This window comes from Enhydra lutris, unplaced genomic scaffold (genome assembly GCF_002288905.1).
Source record: "Enhydra lutris kenyoni isolate GAN:26980312 unplaced genomic scaffold, ASM228890v2 scaffoldscaffold7, whole genome shotgun sequence".
NCBI classification, from domain to species: domain Eukaryota; kingdom Metazoa; phylum Chordata; class Mammalia; order Carnivora; family Mustelidae; genus Enhydra; species Enhydra lutris.
Genome location: NW_019154091.1, coordinates 29223090 through 29242447, shown reverse-complemented (window position 1 = coordinate 29242447; position 19358 = coordinate 29223090). Strand labels below are relative to the sequence as shown.

Genomic DNA, 19358 nt, shown 5'->3' with positions numbered 1-19358 from the left:
CCCATACGCCTCCTCTCTGTCTTTGCAGTAAATGTTACACGGGAAATGACAGAATCCAACTCTAGGTAAATATTACAATACATACAAGGTTCTAAGCATTTTGCTTTACAGTTTCTACTTATGAAGTTGAAAAAAAAATTTTTTTTGACCCTAGTAAGAGCACTGACCAACACCATTAATAAACTTTGGCTATATTTATAAATTTTTAAAAATTATGTATCAATAAGAAATATGACAATGCTAAAAACTCTCTCACCTATCGCCATTCTTCTAATAATTGACTCAAAAAATATTTCCTAAATTAACAGAAAAAGCACACTCTGTATGAATAAGGTCTTCAATACTGTCTAAATAAACTAAGCACAAGATACTCTCTTTTTGTCAACTCTTAGTACACTGTGAATTATGACTATTCCCATGAAAATTTGAATAAAGCAGTGACTTAGTAAACAATGAGAAGATTATATGGAAGCACCCCATTTCCAAATTTTGACTGACAGTTATTTAGTCTGCTTCATTAAGCTGACATCAAGAAGATCTGAAGATCTTTGATTAGTTACCACAGTAGAAACTGGCAGCATCTTTTAAGCTAAACCAATTACCTCCATGCCCAAGGGATGATCAGAACCAGCAAGTCTGTAAAAAGGTCAGCTTTGGATCTGTCCTGTGCCTAGGTTTGGGACATTAAAGCACTCTAATTTAAACAGGGACAAAGTCAGCATGGGGAAGCTGAACAATCTCTAAGTTTCTTATAGAATAGTTTAATTCTTCTCCATTAATTTGTATTTTAAATTGTTCTTTTGTAATTAACTTTAAGGTATTAACCAAGATGATAGAGAGCAGAAAGAATTTCAGAAACTACTAAAATCACTATGTCAATAAACTGGTTATCATTAAGGACAGACATAAAGACTCAAGTCTAGGAAAAAACAGTGACCCCAACTTTTGCCGAATCTAAACTAAAACTGGAATGTTCATAAAATATTCTAGGGTAGATGGATTACCAAATTAACAAAATGTGAATTACTTCTGCTTTTATGTAACACTGCTACACTGTGGGTAGGCAGATGGAGCACCTAAATTAAGAAAAATATTTCTAAATAGTAGACTTGCATATATAAAACCAAAATGTTATCTGTACTATTTTCTGCAGTAAAAAATTTTGGGAGATATTCAGCCTAGGCCATTCTTTTTTTTTTTTCCTTCAATTTTTAAAAAAAGATTTTATTTACTTATTTGAGAGAGAATCAACGACCAAGAGAGAGCATCAGCAGGGGGAGGAGCAGAGGGAGAGGCAGAATGCCCACCGAGCAGGGGAGCAGGGAACCGCAGGGAACCTGAGGTGGGGCTCGATCCCCTCCAGGGTCATGACTTGAGCCAAAGGCAGACACTTAACATAGACTGAGTCACCCAGGTGCCCCAGGACCTTCTTTCTACTAGTTCTTCCTAACATAAAAAAGTAAAGTATGTAATCATAAAGTATTTTCCTTTTGATGCTGTTTTACTTGGAATCAGCAGACTATGCCTATTTCTATAAATAAGGTTTGTGGGGGTTTTTTTGTTTTGAATAAATAAGGTTTTATTAGAATATAGCCATGCTCATTCATTTATATGTTGTCTCTAGCTACTTTCTTCCTAAAACAGCATAGGTGATGGTTGGTTAGTGATAGACCATATGGCTTGCAAGCCTGAAAGATTTACTATCTGGCCCTTAAGTGAAAAACTTTGCTAATGCCTACAGAGAGATGGGAAGAAGGAAAGAGAACCCTCCCCCCTCCCCAAATAATTCTTTACGACTTCCTGTGGCCTCTTATTGTTGTTCTCTTGTTAGAGTAAGAACTCACAACCAAACAAAGGGAGTAAACACAGAGCTTTACATAAGTTACTGAGAAAATGATGCCTGAGAAAAGACTCCTTGAAAACTCACTCTATATTTCAGAGGCTAGAGTGGTTCTCTTTAGACTTAAAAAAGGTAAAAGGTGTATTATTTACATCCATTTGAGGTCAATAATCAAACTAAAATTCATTTTTTTCAAAACTCACTTGAGATTGTCTCAGATAATTCATTGCTATAGTATTAAGTGCTAAAATTAACAATAACAATGAATTAAAAGCAGAATGAGTCACCATGATGTTAATATAAGCCTTCCTTTGTCAGTGCCCTTAATCCAAAGAATGCAAAGCACATTACATTTTTTCTCTGTTTTTATTCAGTTCTACTGCCCTCATAACAGTTCTGTAAGAGTGTTCAAGTATTTTTTTTTACATTAGTCTAAAATGTAATCATCCCACAAAAAAAAAAATCTATAATCTTTCCACTAAACTATATTGTCCCTTTCTTCTATAAAATCAAGAGTTCAGGGGCGCCTGGGTGGCTCAATCGTTGGGCGTCTGCCTTCAGCTCAGGTCAGGATCCCAGGGTCTTAGGATCGAGCCCCACATCAGGCTCCCTGCTTGGCAGGAAGCCTGCTTCTTCCTCTCCCACTCCCCCTGCTTGTGTTCCCTTTCTCGCTGTGTCTCTCTCTGTCAAATAAATAAATAAAATCTTAAAAAAAAAAAAAAATCAAGAGTTCAACAAACTTACCGAAACAGATCCAAGTTACTATACTTCTCAAACCCAGGTTTAAAGAAGGATGCAATAAATTTCCGCAAAAATGGAAGAAGATTATCTCCTTGATTCTATTTCAAAAAGAGAAAGGAAGGATACACATTAATGTGACTTACAATGTTTAATTAAATCTTTCAAGGGAGGAAAAAGCCCTTACCTGCCCCCTACTGATTAAATTAAGTTTCTCAAATAGATGGGGGTAGAGATAACTTCTATATTCTGATCTCCAATTAAATCCAATCAACCATTAAACAGCTTAACACCCAATAAGCCACACCTAACAACTGTCTAATAAGCTTCTATTACATGTTTAGCACTGGTGCTAGGTGTGTTGCGGGCTCTAAATCTGATTAAGACATGGTCCTAGCCCTCATAAAGTCCTTATTACAGTATATAAAGCAGCTACAAATAAAACTACGAAGCCACAGAATAAGTACGATGGTAGAACTATGCACAGAGTATTTCTAGCAAAGAGAGAAGGAATACCTAACACAGTCTCCAAAGGGAAAAAGACTAGGAAAAGCTTCCTAGAGAGGCTAATGCCTGAAACATCATGAAGAATGAATAAGAAAATGTGAAACACGAAAAAATATTTAAGAATTATGAGGCTTTTTTACCTGTAAGATGAAGAATTTGCACATATGATAAAAAACCTCTGCATTCTGAGGATTTCTTTCAAATGCAGTAAGCCACACTGCCCTGGCTTTGTCATGCTGATTTGTTTGCAAATATAAAGCAACAAGGGCTTCCAACAATTGGCAGTTCATGGGACAGGTTTCCAATAAACATTTACAAAGCTCCACTGCAGCCTCGTACCTTAGTAAGAAAAAAGCATGTCTAAACGCATGAGAAAAAATCATTTTTAACACAAGGTTAACTGCTTGCCGATTAAGTTTTACCTCTCTAGAAGCTGGTGCAGAGCAATCATGTTTGTGTAAAGTGGAACGCAGACCTCTACTCTCTCCTCAACAGTCAGGCTCTCATCTGTGCAAGCTTTCACGGCATCTATCGAAAAACATCACAATAACAGAAATCAAACATATAACGAATTATGTGACTATGTTATTTCACTCTAAGAGACCAATGAAATATGGTGGCCTACCCTTTTCTTTTGCCTGACCATCATCTTACTGTCTTTACCGAACTCCTGGCTTATTACCTGAAGGAGGTATTTTCAGGTATCTCCAAACTCTCTAAAACTCACTCAATCTCTTACCTTCACATTCCCAGTAATAAAACCATGCTATTTAAGCTCTCGCATGGATCAACATTTTCACTTAAAAAGTGTCTCTGCATTTACCTAAATGCCTTAAAAATGATCTCAAAAAAGAAAATCAATGAATTCTCTTCTTTTTTTGACCCAATTCAAGAGGCCCTTTCTGTTCTACAGCCATTTAAATGTCTCCCCCTAAACTAGATCTTTCATTACTCCTTCAAAACACTCTTTTCCCCTTGTAAAATCCCCACTCTGCATCTCAGAAAGTGGGCCACTGTTTCACCAAACAACTGTCACCATGTTCTCCTTGCTCAGTGGTATCAAGATTGCCCAGATTTACAGAGTTTAAAAGTGAATTCTGAAACTGCACTTCTGACGTTCACTGATAAAAATCATCTAAATAAACCTAAAGGCCCAGCTCTCCATTTATTTGATTAGCATTTGATAATGTTCTTCTTCTTCATTTACATGTCCTCTTGGTCTCATTCATTGACTCCTCTCTTTCAACTTCTTACTGCTGTATTCTTAAATGTCTGTTTCCTCAGAGAAAATATCTCACTGCTTCAACTATGGAATAATTTCTTGCAAAAGCATATTAAAAACTGTAAGGCATTTTTTAATACAACAACTCCTATGTTAGTAATTTTCCAATAATTTCTCTATCCATAATCACCCACTTAAGGTCCAAGGTCCACTCATCTCCTCTGCAAACAAGCATTTCCACATGACCAATTACCACAAATACTACTCCTACTACCAAAATCAATCTTCCCAAATTTACTTGTGTTCTATCCATACACTTTCTTTTTCCAAGTCTCAAAACCCTGAAATGATCTTTGAGTATTTCTTCTCTTCCTCCCTGACATTTAATCAGTCCCCACATCTCTATATGATAAACTCCAAATAGCTCCAATAAATAGTCCCTCTTTCCTGGTTACTCTTTTTGTGCTTCACTTTTGGCCATCAGCTTCTGGCTGTTTTCATACCTTTGCGATATTCCTCTTCAGCACATTCTCCCTTTCTTCAAGAACCACCATCAACAAGTCTACCACACTTAACGAAGTTCTTGAAAATCTGGTATCATTCTACTTAAAAAGCTTAATTCCTACTATTCTCCAGCATAAACTCTAACTTTGTTAAGGACTCTCCCTTCTCCTAATCTCCCTTCAAGTCCACTGCACCAATTTCTATGTTGCTTTTTGTTTACTTAGCTCCTCTATCAGGAATATCCTTCTTTTCCTTCCTTTCTTCACTGGTTTATTCAATACATATTTACTAAGCACTTAGTATGCTGCCAGACATTATAGGTCCTTGGGACATACAGACGTTAAGTAAGACAAGGATTCCATCTTTAAGCAAGCCAAATATGTCACATCAGAGTCAAGCTTCAAAGTCCAGCTCCAAGTCCTAATTCTTCTATGAAGAATTCCTTCATCATGCCAACCTACAATAACCTCTTTCCTTTGAGTTTATGACCTGTACAATATAATTCTACAAATCACAGATCTTTGTTTCTTCTGTAAGCACAGAATTTAGACTATATACCAATACAGGTACATGGTCTCATAATTTAATAATTATATCAAATGTATAGATTTTATCTTCTGACTAGGCTATATACTTCCTACTAGGAGAAAACAGGCTTTACACCTTACTGTTTTCTAGTTACTAGAAAAGATAAGATACAATCTTTTAATGTTCAGCTTGATAGACTGCTTTAAAAAAACTACCTGGTTCTCTAATTCAATCAACTCATTAAACCTATATATAATCTCTATTACCTACATATTTAGCTAGTATCTTTTACCATAATCAGAAAAATTATGTAATGCAGCACAGTTCCTGGCTTTCATATATACCAAATGTCTAATAACTTATATGACTCAATTCCTAATCATCTTCTTTTCTGATCCTTAATCTTCCAAGCACTTACATAAAAATGTGTCAAACTACAACTTGCAATATATACATACAGATCTGTTTCATTTAATTATTAAGACTCATAGTAAGGGATAAGCTGATGTTCTAAATAACTTATAAACATTTACACTTACCTTCAAAAACTGCTAACAACATGTCAGGATTAGTCTTTACATCTTGAACTGCTTGCCATGGCATTACAAATGATTCTGTGTTAACAATTCTTGAAGGATTGGCATTAGATGGATCATAAAATTTTGAAGGGAGAACATTGAATTCAATAAGATGTACGTAGGCCAGCCATGCCAAACATCGATCACTTGTTTTAAGGTATTCAGCTACTATTCCACTATTAGCTGATTTCAAAGCATTCTAGGTAAAATGAAAAAATAATCTCTTTTTAAAAATAATGACTACTTTTTCTCATAAGATTCAAATGTGAAGGCAAAGAAGAATACAAACTTCCTATTTCTTTGGAGTGGTTCTTAAATACCTAAGTCAAAATAGTGACAGTCAACAATTTTTTTAATAAAAAAAAACTCGACATGTCAATACCAGATTTTTACTGTGCTAAGATTTATAATAAAATTTGTGAAAAAAATTCAACTTATTTGTACGCTTTAAGTGTCCTGACATTCAAAATCTAGTAAGATAAAAAGAAAAGAGTGAAACAAACAAAAAAAGGCCCCGATACCCTCAGAGGAGATTTTCAGTATGGATTAATTATTTTCCCATATGTCTGAATACTGAAGTTTATTCTGGTGGGTAGTTAACATACGTTATTTTCATTTAAACCTCATGAACACTCTTAAAAACACATTATCTCCACTAAGCAAATGAAAAACAGTCATAAACTGACCCAACTTACTAGTAAATGGCAAAACAAGGATTCAAATCTAAAGTCTGGGTTCTTATTAAACAATGCTAACCTATAGTGTTTTAGACCTCTAAAAAACTCTCAAAGTATAACTAAATGCTGTAACAAATGTTTACCTGTAAAACTGCAAGTGCACTCTGGCATCTTCCAGTAAATATGTGGAGCTGAACTCTAAACAAGAGGGCCTCTAAGAGCTGAAAGGACAGAATATCTGATGCTTCCCGCTTGGCTGCTCCCATCAGAAACTCCACCATTCTTTCACATACGTAATCCTTTTCTTCAAAGGTGCTTTCTAGGTGGAGAAACTGCCCAAAGAGGTTTCATATAATTATATTTCATAAAAATAAACTGTAAAGCTACAGATTTTCCACATTTCATTAAATGTTTTATTAAATCTTCAATTTCTGCAAAAAGGATAATTATAAATATGTATAAACCCATCTTCCTGGGGCATCTGTCTGGTGCCTCAGTCCGTAGAGCATGAGACTCTTATCTTGGGGTCATGAGTTCAAACCCCATGTTGGGCACAGAGCTCACTTAAAACAACAACACACACCTTCCAGTACTATAACCCGTATTTCCCTTTCTACAAGTTGGAAAATAGACTTCAATGAAACTAAAATAATACAGATGTATTCTTAGAATAACCCTGAAGCAATTTCATCTCTCCTTTCCTTGAATCATCAAATAAATGGCAGTAAGACCACGAAAGATTTTCTAAAGTTCAGGTTTATGATCACATACAATTTATACTGCTTAGGGTACGAACATATACAAATTAGATATATGTGGCAAAACAAAAGGGCCTAAGAAATTAAGAGGTCCTTTATAGACCAAACAACTTTGAGGAAAAACATTATACCCTACAAAATCTTATGAGGATCACTGGCATTAACTATGGCACAAGGCTCCAGGTCAAAAATCAAGCACCTTTTACTTCCATACCTGAGTTAGGAGAGTAAGAGAGTGGCAAGTTCATTCAGTAAGGAATACCATGTTATCCAAACCTATCTGTTCTGAATTTCAGTTAGCAAGTAAATGATGGAACCGACAGTAACAGATTAGCTAAATCTTATGGTTGTTGAGTTTGGCTGGCAAAAATTCAGATATTAATGAATACTTTTACAAGTGGATTAATTATAATTTTATGTTTAAGCATGGGTAGGAAACACCCCATTATCTCAGAAAATAAACGATTTTTTTCACCAAATCTTTGTATCTTGGCAAGTTCAGTATTAGTATGAATTATAGATTATTTTCATAAGTAATGAGAACAGGTAATAAAAACAAAATGTTTCTCAACATTCATGAAAATGTTATATAAACATAAGAAACTTAAAAAAAAAATTCTTTTCATGTGCTTTACAAGAAACAATTCACTTAACTTTCGCCCAAACTTTAAAACTGCCTCTGAGTAGGTAAGTATAGAATGTTTTAAAATGTTTATAAAGTTAACAAGAAAAATTACTTCTTCACTAAATATTTTCTTCTTGTTTATTCTGAATTTAATCCTGACCCAGGAGTGGTTTTGAGGTTATGGGACAATGAAAAATTATTATATCTATGTACAGATTAAGCATATGACTTAAGCTACATATCAATATTTAAGATGATCCAAAGAATTATAAACACACACATAGACACACACAGAACTTTGTTCTCTTTTCTACTCACAGTCCAAAAACTTTGATAATCGGGAGCATATTCAACAGCTGTTTCACACATTTCCTGCACCTCTTCCTTGGTTCCTCTTTTTGAAAATAATCTGAGGTAATGGCACCAAATCTCTGGATTGTCTTTGTTGTTTTCCAAAGCTCGAGCCAGAACATTTAAAGCAGAATCCAAGGACTCTGAACAAAGCCTATATGTTTAAAAGAAGAAACAAGAACATTTTTTTTAATGTTTTAAAATACTCTTAAATCAGGCTGATCTAATGAGTCCATTTTAAAGTTCTATTTCTACTGGAACCTAATGAGGAGCTAGAATCGCCTATGACAAAAATAGATTAGGATTTTAAATCACATCAGTCCATAAAGGGTCCTAATTTCCCACAGACCTAACAATTCCTTTTTAAGCTGATATTCAGTGAGCATTTACCAGATAAAAACACAATGTTATAAAACCCTAGATTATCAACTTCAAATGCACTTTATGTCCATATTCAGCAATACCTTTTATGAGTTACACTTGTCTGGGAATGGGAAAAGTTAAACAATTCCCCCTCAAGGCCAGCTACTGCCAGCACAAAATATCAAAGCTTTCAATGTAACAGTTTTTTCAACGGTCAAAAGCTTGCTATCTCTTGAAGAAGATAATTGTCTCTCACGATCCTATTCATAAAATAATACAGTTCTTTTGGCCTTCACTCAGTAAGTGAGTCAGAAAAGAAAACAGTGTAACTTATCCCACATGGAAATAAATGACACACAAAGCAAGTTAAACGAGCACCATACTCAGGTATGTGTGATATATTAGCATTCTGTATGCTGCCTTACTGAAGAAGCTTTTATACCAAGTTTTAAGACAGACATTCAGGAGGCCTTTTTTCAAAGATTAAATTATAATTTTAAGTCATAGTAATAAAAGGTTATTCCTAGTAATAAAAGATTATTCCTGCTAATACTATCAAAAAGTAGGAGTCAGAAAATGCAATAGGTTAGTGAGAAAAATTACTATTTACCTTATTTGAAGGCACATAATATAATACCACGCACAGAAGAAAAGTCAATCAGAATTTAATGTTCCTATACAAGCTTTAAATCTCTAAATAAAAAAACTAACATATTATCTAAGTTGTTCTATTGTGATTTTATCATAATTTTAAGAGACTATCACTACTGGGGCACTTGGGTGGCACAGCCGGTTGAGTAGACGACTCTTGGTTTCAGCGCAGGTCATGATCTTGGTGTCATGAGATCAAGCCTTGTGTGGGGCTCTGTGCTCAGCTCGGAGTCTGCTTAGGACTCTCTCTCCCTCTCCCTTTGCTCCTTCCCCAGGTGTGCTTGCACACATGTGTCCTCTCTCTAAGAATAAATAAATAAATCTTAAAAAAAAAAATGCTACTATCAAAACCTGCCTTTTAAAAAGAAAAACCAATAATCAATCTTTATACCACCAGAATTTACTGTTTTAACTAATCCTACTTTGAAATAAGAGCCTACTAGAGTTAAAAACTGGGGATAATGTATTACTCTCACACTGAGCCATGCAAACAAGTCAAGATTTAGAGTTTTCTACTAGCTTTTAAACAATAAAGTGCTACTGGCTTTGTCAAAAACAAAGACTTCATTGATACCATGATGGAAACGTGATTACCATAGATGAAACAAACTTCAAACATAAAAATATAAATGTGCAACGGATGACACAAAGTTTAGAAGTGGACTTACCCCTCATTTTGATTCAAGTACTTGTACGCAAGCTTGAGCCAAAGTTGTACATGAGAAGGATTTTCAAGCACGCTTGCTTCTAAATTAGCAATGTCATCAGTCTCATTTGTAAAGTATCTAACATCGTCTGGAGTGACAACCGTATCTAAAGCTGGAACATTTATTCGGTTCTCTGGCTGGAAGGCTGGAAGGAAAAGTATCATTAGCTTTATACTTTCTCTTACCCACAGACCAAGAAAAAAAACAATTGGCTTTGTCTTTAAAATAATTTAAAAATCTAAAGATTCAAAATAAACACATCAGCTCATAGTTTTAAAGTAGACTGTAATATAATTTACAAACTGGACACTTCTAAAAGTGAAAGGGGTGTTATTAAAAACTACACCAGGATAACAAATATAAACCAGGATTCTGCTGGGCAAACCAGAAATATGGTCTCCCTACTTCAAGGTAAGCGGCTTCACCTAATAATTCACATTCACTAAACAGTAAAACAAACAAAATTATCATTTATGAAGATAATTTATAAAGTACTATATTACTGTTAATAAGCTCATGAGATCATGTATCTATTAGATATCAAATCCACAAATAGTGAACAAATTTTGCAAACTTTAGTAACACAAATTTACAATAATATAAGATGTGCTTGACAATACAGAACTCATTCATATTCACTTTGTTCATTATTTATTCATTCTGTGAGCCTATTTCATGTTAGAAAGCACAGACTCAAAAACAAAATAAAATACTACACCTGCCCTCAAGGACACAGGCCAGGCAATGGGCAATCCTGCACAATGAGGAACAGCATTAAATGCCAAAAGGCATCACTGTTCTAAGAAAAAAAAAAAAAAAGAAAACAAAACAGAACAAAAAACAAAACAAAAAGCCCAAGCTAGCAGATACACCAAAAAATTAGTACTGTGTTAGACAAAGATAGAACACCACAATGTAATGATTCAAGGTCTTAAATTACTTCTTACCATACTTAATTGGTCCTGTAGACTGTTCCTCATCACTACTGAAGCTATTCTCTGAAACAGGTTTCCTCCAAAACTTTGGCTTCCACTTTCTTTTATCTTTGTAGGTTGTAAATGGAGGTGCTAAAGTAGATAGGAGAAGATTATTACCTGATATAACTAGTTTTTTATAGCTTAAAAGGGTACCCAAACAATACTCAAAACAAGCTAAAATTATTCTGTTAGTCAGAAATGACATACATACGTATTTTCTGCCCTATAGAAAGAGATGGTTATTCTACTCTGTGAGCATGTTACATACATATATACACATATATATTTATTTTGGAAAACATAACATCAGAAAATTTGCTATCATAAAGAAATAAAAGGTCCTTGTGTGTCTGTGAGTGTGTGTGCGCGTGCGCGCGAGAGAGAGAGAGAGAGAGAAAGAGAGAGACTCACTATGGCCTTTACTCTCGTTGATATTGCTAACAAGGAGAACAGCCATCTGGTCCATTGACATTCGATCTTTATTTACTCCAAAAAGTTTCTCAACATATTTTTCTGAAATTAGAAGAATATTATCTTCATTTATAAAAAGCATAAAAAACATGGATTACAGAGACAAAGCCAATTAAAAAATCTAAAGAGAAGAGTAATTTAAAAATTAAAAGAAAGTATATGTTACCAGTCAAAAACATATATGCCTCCTAAAAGGCAAGGCTTCCATTACCTTAACTACTATGGCAAATCTTACCACATCATGCACCCAAGTTGGGCTCAAAAAAAAAAAAAAAAAAGAGGATTTACTGTACTGAAACAAACCAAACAAGTGAAAATTAAAGTCCCAAATTGAGAAGGACTACATAGATTCAGTGACTTCATGATCACTCTGGGTTGTGGTTAACACTAAATTTAATAAACACCAATTCCTTTACTTCTAAAATACTTGCAGTTTAAGGTTGAATATTTGGTAACAAATCTAAAGAAAACCTTATCAGTATTTACTTACAATGCCACAGAAATCTATGCTTTTTATAATATCAAGGTGTATAAAGTCTTTTTTATTTCTTTGTAGAATTTGAAACCACAATTTCCAATCCTTCTTTATTTATTAAAACAATAATGAATAAAAATAGGGCTCTACTTAAAAATCATTAATAAAATTGTTACTTAATAATAGTTATTAAAATAAGTAAAATTAATATTAAATATTAATAATAATAATAGTTAACAAGTATGTTACTATATTCCTCTAAATAAACTGAACTATTTAGATGAGTTCTGTCCAAAGAACTTCACACAACAATGGAATACCTTCTATCTGCACTATCCTATTGGTAAGCACTTAACCACTAATGAGCTATTGAGCTCAAAAGCAGCTATCAAGCACCTAAAATGTGGCTACAGCAACTAAGGAAGAAATTTTAATTAATTTGTATTTGAACAGCAAGATATGGCTAGTGACTACTGTATCAGAGCAAATCTGGATAAAATGCCATAGGTGAATGTATTGAATTATTATTACAACTCCTTAAAGATGTCAACAACTAAACAAATTTAATTGCCTACATTCAAATTTTCTCTTGGAGAACAGTAAGAGTCTTTCAATACCTGCTGCACCAGCAATTTCGTCCTCAGTGCTCGTCTCTGAACAACCAATCAGAGACAGATTATATGACAAGATGTCCTGGAATAGCTGTTTTCGGCTAAGTGTATAGTCTTGTGTATGCTGCCTAAAACAAAACGACAACACACAAAAGATAATCATGTAATATGAAACCAAAACTGTCTTTTAAATTATAAAATATTCACAAATAATAGCTACTCACCACTGACAATCATCATCATTACATGTTCCTGTTAAATCAAAACGGCAGAAACACTGATCTGGTTCAATCATATTACTGTATGATACTGAGCTTAAGGGAAGTTTTTCCTTGGTTCGATAGTATGGACTAAATCTAAGGAGAAGAAAGGTAGACAGGGACATTATGCTCAACAAACATTCCCTAGAAAATTGGGAAATTTTTCATTTTTCTTAATTAAAATTTCTATGCTTTTGGTTTACTATTAATCTAATGATATCAAAATGAACTCTAAAAAACCAGAATATCAATGACAGGGACAACTTTTTTATATCTAGAACACAAAAGATCCAAAACAGAAAACAACAACAAAAAACCCTGTATAGCTCAGTTGGTTAAGTGTCTGACTCTTGGTTTCAGCTCAGGTCATGATCTCAGGGTTGTGGGACTGAGCTCTGCTGCAGGCTCCCTCTGCTTGAGATTCTCACCCTCTCTCTTTGCCCCTCCCCGTGCTCGTACTCTCTCTCTCTCTCACTCCCTAATAAAATCCTTAAAAATAGTGTTCTGTATCACATAATAAAATGATATATAACACTGGTTTTGGGGGGGGTTGTTGTTTTTTTTTTTAAGATTTTATTTATTTGACAGAGAGAGAGAGAAAAAGAGTGAGCATACAAGCAGGGGAGCAGCTGCAGGCAGAGGGAGAGGGAGAAGCAGGCTCCCCACTGAGCAGGGAGCCCAATGTGGGGCTGGATCCCAGGACCCCGAGAATCACAACCTGAGCTAAAAGCAGACGCTCAAAACACTGAGCCACCCAGGTGCCCCAACACAGGTATTTCTTGCACGTTACCAGCCACAAAAAACTAGGGGAAAAGCTATAGTACCTGTTATGTGTTTTACAATTTTATGATTAAATCCTACCACTTACAGTCTTACAACTTCCAGAAGTCTTTTTAAAAAGACAACCTCAATAAAGTTACCATCTTTATCAATCAATTCAACCATATCAACCATAAATCAATTTTATGGAAGCTGGCCAAAGCATTACTTAGAATAATGGTAAAATTATTTTTAAAACTTAAAAATTTTTTAAGATTTTATTTATTTATTTGACAGAGAGAGCGCACAAGTAAGCAGAGCGGCAGGCAGAGGGAGAGAGAGAAGCAGGCTCCCCGCTAAACAGGGAGCCTGACGCAGGGCTCAATCCCAGGACCCTGGAATCATGACCCAAGCTAAAGGCAGCTGCTTAACCAACTCAGCCACCCAGGCGCCCCTAAAACTTAAAAATTCTTATTTGACTCTATTTTTCCTAAAATCCCTACCAGAGATAATTCAGAGCTCTCCACAATTCCCCCCAATAACCAGAAATTAGAACTTGGTAAGAATAAACCTAGTATGAGCTAAACCTTACTTCCTGATAAGGTTCAAATCTGACAATAAGACAATTTCATTTTCCCTAAAAGGACAATTCATTTTTTAGAGACCATGATGCCTATTATTTTTTCATTATCATGAACTAGCCAAGGTTATACTGTCATTAAGATCAAGGAGCTGTCCTGAAATTCAAGCTTGTCGAATCTTTCTTTCATACCTGTAGGACTTAAAAACTAGAAGAGGACTATGGTAGGGTCTAAAAGGACACGGCTTCACTTCTGCCGTTTTACTCTGTGCTGTCACAAAATCCACATCCACAGAAATCTCCTGCAAAAGAAAACAGTAATTGCACAAAGCAAAGACAGGTAGGGTGAATCCTAGACTTTATAAAGCATATGAAATGTTCAGTTACCTGACCATGCAAAGTCTTTTCCGTAATGCCTGTGGTGGTCTTTAAAATCAACTGTTTTAAGCTATCAGCTTTTGAATATAATTTCTGTAATTCACCGATTTTTAACCCTAGAAAAAGTTCTGGTTTTTCTACTGTATTCTTAGTAGGTTTGTTGATGCATTCTTTGTTAGGTGTATCAGTGTGCTTAAGGTTAGGTTTAGTAAAAGAATTCGATTCTAAAAATGATCTTCTTCGTTCCCTGTTTGAACCCGACAAAATCTCATCATCAGCATCATTTTCCTCAGTGTCCAGACTTAATTTATCTTGAGTCAAATCGTGAAGTGACGGTTGAGGTAAAGAAAATTCAGGTTCCTCTTCCACAACTGGAGCAATATTTAGTTGTTCCTTTGCTTTAAGGGCCCGGGCTTCTTTTAGTTTCTGAATTTTCAGGGCATATTCATATTCTAGCTTTTGTAATCGTCTTTTTTCCATAGCAATCAGTTCTGCTGAATGTTTTCTGGGACTTGATATTGGAGAATTGTCCAGTCTCATCATTTTGTTTGGCTGGAGGAAAAAATGATATATATATTTTACATCACTATAATTTCATAAAAATTTTTTGGTTAAGATAAATGTGTTATCCCTACAATACAGTGCCAATATTAAAAAACTAAATCACTGACAAGAATATAATAGCTTGACAAAACTCCCCAATAGTTATGCCAGTTAATCTATAATCTATGAAAAACAAAAGACAAAGCCAAAACACAACTATAAAATAAAGCTTCCAAAAATGTAGACATCATTTAAAAACAAAGCTTTAGTCTGTCTGAATATGCAGGAAAAAACCCGAGTTATTTTATACATCTCTTACCCTTGGAAGTATCATGAAAACTTTTTCCTTTGCAAAAATAAAATATTTCTACAAACAACTTACTCCAAGGCGATCCTGTTCCAGTTTACGTTTTCCTATTTCTTTACTAGCCACTGCCTTTGCCCGCGCAAGCTCTTCCCCATACTTTAGAGTCAAAGCTTTCTTAATGGTAACACGTTGCTGAACTTTGTGAATCTGAAAATACAGGATATTTCTGGAAATGTAAATGTAAACCTTAGGAGAGAGGAAATACCTTCTTAAACACAGAGCAGCTTTAGGGTATGCACCTGAAAATAAAAATATGCCAATATTATGTCACAATGGAAAACAGTACAAAGGTTATACATTTTGAGGTCTTTGGTTTATGGTATTGTTTAAAAAAAAATCTGTACCATAAAAATGTAAACATGAGACTACAATATCTTAATGTTAAAAAAAAAACAAAAAACAAAAACCCCACCAATATCTCAATGTAAAAAAAGAACATTACTTGTTCCTGAAGCTTCTTTAAAAACATTCTGTTGACACTGAGAATTTTCTCTGTTGCCTGAAGCTGTTCTGTAAGTTTTGTAATCTTTGTTTCAGCATTTCGAACAGATTCTTTCTTCTTAGCTTCTTGCTGTACGAGATTCTTTAAAACAGATTCGTCTTTCATCAAGAGAATCCTAATTGAGAAATAACAAAATTCTTATTAATGTCTTTCTAAACTAGTAGGCTAACACCATCAGAATAAAAAATCTACAAAGCAGTAGCTTGTTTTACAAAATATACTGACAGGGCTCCTGGGTGGAACAGTAGGTTAGGCATCCAACTCTTGGCTTCTCCTCAGGTCATGATCACTGGGTGGTGAGATAGGAGCCCCACGATGGACTCTGTGCTCAGCAAGAAGTCTGCTTAGACTCTCTTCCTCTCCCTCTACCCCTACCCACTGCATGTGTACATACATTCTCTCAGATAATCTTAAAAACACATATATTGATATTAAAAGGATGGCTATTTTCATATGCACTAATCACACAGATATTCAAATAAACATTATTCCATTTTATGAAAGCAACTATGAGTCTGATCTTTTTCTTAAAAAAAAAAAATCATTTAAGTCTGACTAATGTGAATTACAGTTGAAAAACCACTACTAGATTTGACTGAATCTGACCATACAGGACTCCTAAAAGATGAGGACTTAGGACAGAAAACTGCGATGTTTAACATCATTTATAATGCTCCTAATATACACACAAATAAACATCTGATTAACATAATCAAGCACACTTCAAATCTCTAACTCATTTTATCTAAAGCAAGGCAAGCAAGGGGAAAAGGAAGTCTAAATTTTTAAACAATATACAGATGTAAAGTTTGGAAATGAGAATAAAAACAGGACAAAAAATAAATTTATAGATAGAGATTTTCATTTTCTCAACTACTAAATATTATAGTTAAAAAAATGAAGGATCTTTCCCTGAAGATATATTTCAACATCACAACAGCTGATATCTAGAAGGAATCATAAAGACAGAGAATATGTGATAGAATGGGGAACAGAAAGACAAAGAATTTTTAAAAACCTTTTCACTTTTTTTTTTTTTAAGATTTTATTTATTTGACAGAGAGAGAGAGATCACAAGTAGGCAGAGAGGCAGACAGAGAGAGAGAGAGAGACACACAAGTAGGCAGAGAGGCAGACAGAGAGAGAGAGGGAAGCAGGCTCCCTGCCAAGCAGAGAGCCCGATGTGAGGCTTGATCCCAGGATCCTGGGGATCATGACCTGAGCCAAAGGCAGAGGCTCAACCCACTGAGCCACCCAGGCGCCCCTACCTTATTTCACTTTTTATTGAAGCTACTAAATAAATGGAACTTAAGTGAATTTATTTTAATCTCCTTTAAAACACACACAATATCATTTCATATTGATAACGCTGGAGATTTATAGTCACCACAGCATTTCATTTATGAAGCACATTTTTCAGATCTTCAGTATCAGTAATGTCTAAGCATCACTGTGTATCATAGTTTGGCTAGCAGCAGGTTTTCTTAGTGCATAAAATAATGGCATACTTTAGATATAATAAAATGCTGAAGACATTCATAAAGACTATTTTTAAATGTATTTTATTTTGTTCAGAATACTTAATCTCCAATGTCTTGTAATGAAATGAAAAACAGATCATATTTCTGTTTACTTATAAAAAATTTACAGTCACTAAGTCCTTGAGCTATCTACGGTGCCCTACCAAAACATTTCAAATTACATTGTTTTTCATGATTTAAAAAAATAAAGAGTACCAAGATGGTTATAAATTTCTACCTTTTTCCATTAACTGTGGGTAGATGAACTTTTGAAGCTTATTTTAAAAATCATTAAATTATTTATACATTGCTAATTCATCACTGTGATCAACTTTTACAATCTAACTTTGAAGTTTAAGAATAAGTCAGTTAGTTAATAACAAGAGAATAAGGAACGTCTTACTTGAACAGAAACTCCCCGCCTTACGTATGTAAACCTACAGGGGGACTAGCGGAACAAAACTCACAAGTATTGATGTTAACACTTTGTTCTTCACCAACTAATGATTTCAAGGTGTGTGGAGTGAAAAAGATGTATAGCTACAATCAAATATAATCATTTCTATCAAATATATGCTAATGGTCCTCATCACAAGAAAAAAATCTTTAACTATATATGGGGACAGATGTTACTATACTGTGGTGATCATTTCATATAGTACATAAATACCATATCATTATGTTGTACACCTGAAACTAATATAATAATATGTCAATTATACCTCAACAGAATAAATAAATTCCCCAAATATGTGAATGAATTCTAGGATTATGTTCATCTTGTGAGGTACTATTTTTTTTTTAAGATTTTATTTATTTGACAGAGATCACAAGTAGGCAAAGAGGAAGGCAGAGAAAGAGGAGGGGAAAGAGGTCAAGCAGAGAGCGAGACGTGGGGCTCGATCCCAGAACCCTGGGATCATGACCTGAGCTGAAGGCAGAGGCTTTTAACCCACTGAGCCACCCAGGCGCCCCGAGGTTGTATGACTTCAAAATTTTGAAACACCACTCAAAACACAGTGATTTCACAAAACATGTTAAGTTTAGGATTGTAACTTAATATTCACACATTCATAACAACACCATATTTGACTATGTGTATTATTGAACAGACTGGGTAATGACTCTTTCCAACAAAGCAGCCCACCTTTAACAACAACAATACGGTTCCAATGAAGGTATTTCAAAGATGTCAAAGTTTTAAAGAAAATTCCAAAACAAAGAGTTTCATCCATGTTTTTAGCAATGAATAAGCCATGTGTATATCTGAAGGGAAACAAATCTCCTTTGAAGTCTTGAAATTTTCATTTAAACATTAGTACTATTACTTTATGTAAACGTACAATTCAATAAAGTGATAGTCTTCTATAGTTTTACCAAGTATGAAAGAATCTATAATCATATAGTATACTTTTTATGACATACAGCCACAAAAATGCACCAATATAATACAGGAACATTTAAATACATACCAATATTTAATCAGATAAAGAGGCTCACCTATGTTTTTTAAGTTTTGCTTCTGCATCTGTAACCTGCTTAGTAACCATTGCTATTCTGCCAATCCCATCAATTTCCACGTCAGAGTTTCCTGGGGATGATGAACTTGTCTTCAGCTGATCTGATTTAATCAAACGCTGTTTCTCTCTACTAAAATAACCAATGAAGGTAGATGAATTATACCAAGAAATAAACTAAAATTATTTATCTTTAAAGCTCTATTCTATTTCATAAAATAAAAATATTAATCATATTGGCTAATAATGATGACCAATATGCATGACCAAGCTGGCATTCGAAGTTGATAGTCTGCGTAGCCTAAGTATAGAGTTGTCAAATCACTTTGTTGTACACCTAAAACTAGTG

General features: G+C 34.5%; 1 protein-coding gene across 1 annotated transcript in view; it reads right to left on the bottom strand.

Annotated features, from left to right (window-relative positions):
* LOC111141998 (zinc finger C3H1-type containing) overlaps positions 1 to 19358 on the bottom strand; it is a 51718-nt gene that overhangs the window by 7015 nt on the left and 25345 nt on the right. Inside the window, exons 12-27 of the mRNA XM_022494919.1 lie at positions 18993 to 19142; positions 15913 to 16087; positions 15486 to 15617; positions 14570 to 15112; positions 14375 to 14484; positions 12808 to 12939; positions 12590 to 12711; positions 11438 to 11539; positions 10997 to 11116; positions 10011 to 10194; positions 8296 to 8482; positions 6738 to 6926; positions 5879 to 6116; positions 3508 to 3613; positions 3226 to 3424; positions 2585 to 2679 (exon numbers count right to left, since the gene is read on the bottom strand). Of these exons, the coding sequence (XP_022350627.1) occupies positions 2585 to 2679; positions 3226 to 3424; positions 3508 to 3613; positions 5879 to 6116; positions 6738 to 6926; positions 8296 to 8482; positions 10011 to 10194; positions 10997 to 11116; positions 11438 to 11539; positions 12590 to 12711; positions 12808 to 12939; positions 14375 to 14484; positions 14570 to 15112; positions 15486 to 15617; positions 15913 to 16087; positions 18993 to 19142 (2784 nt within the window). The remainder of the gene's footprint in view (positions 1 to 2584; positions 2680 to 3225; positions 3425 to 3507; positions 3614 to 5878; positions 6117 to 6737; positions 6927 to 8295; positions 8483 to 10010; positions 10195 to 10996; positions 11117 to 11437; positions 11540 to 12589; positions 12712 to 12807; positions 12940 to 14374; positions 14485 to 14569; positions 15113 to 15485; positions 15618 to 15912; positions 16088 to 18992; positions 19143 to 19358) is intronic.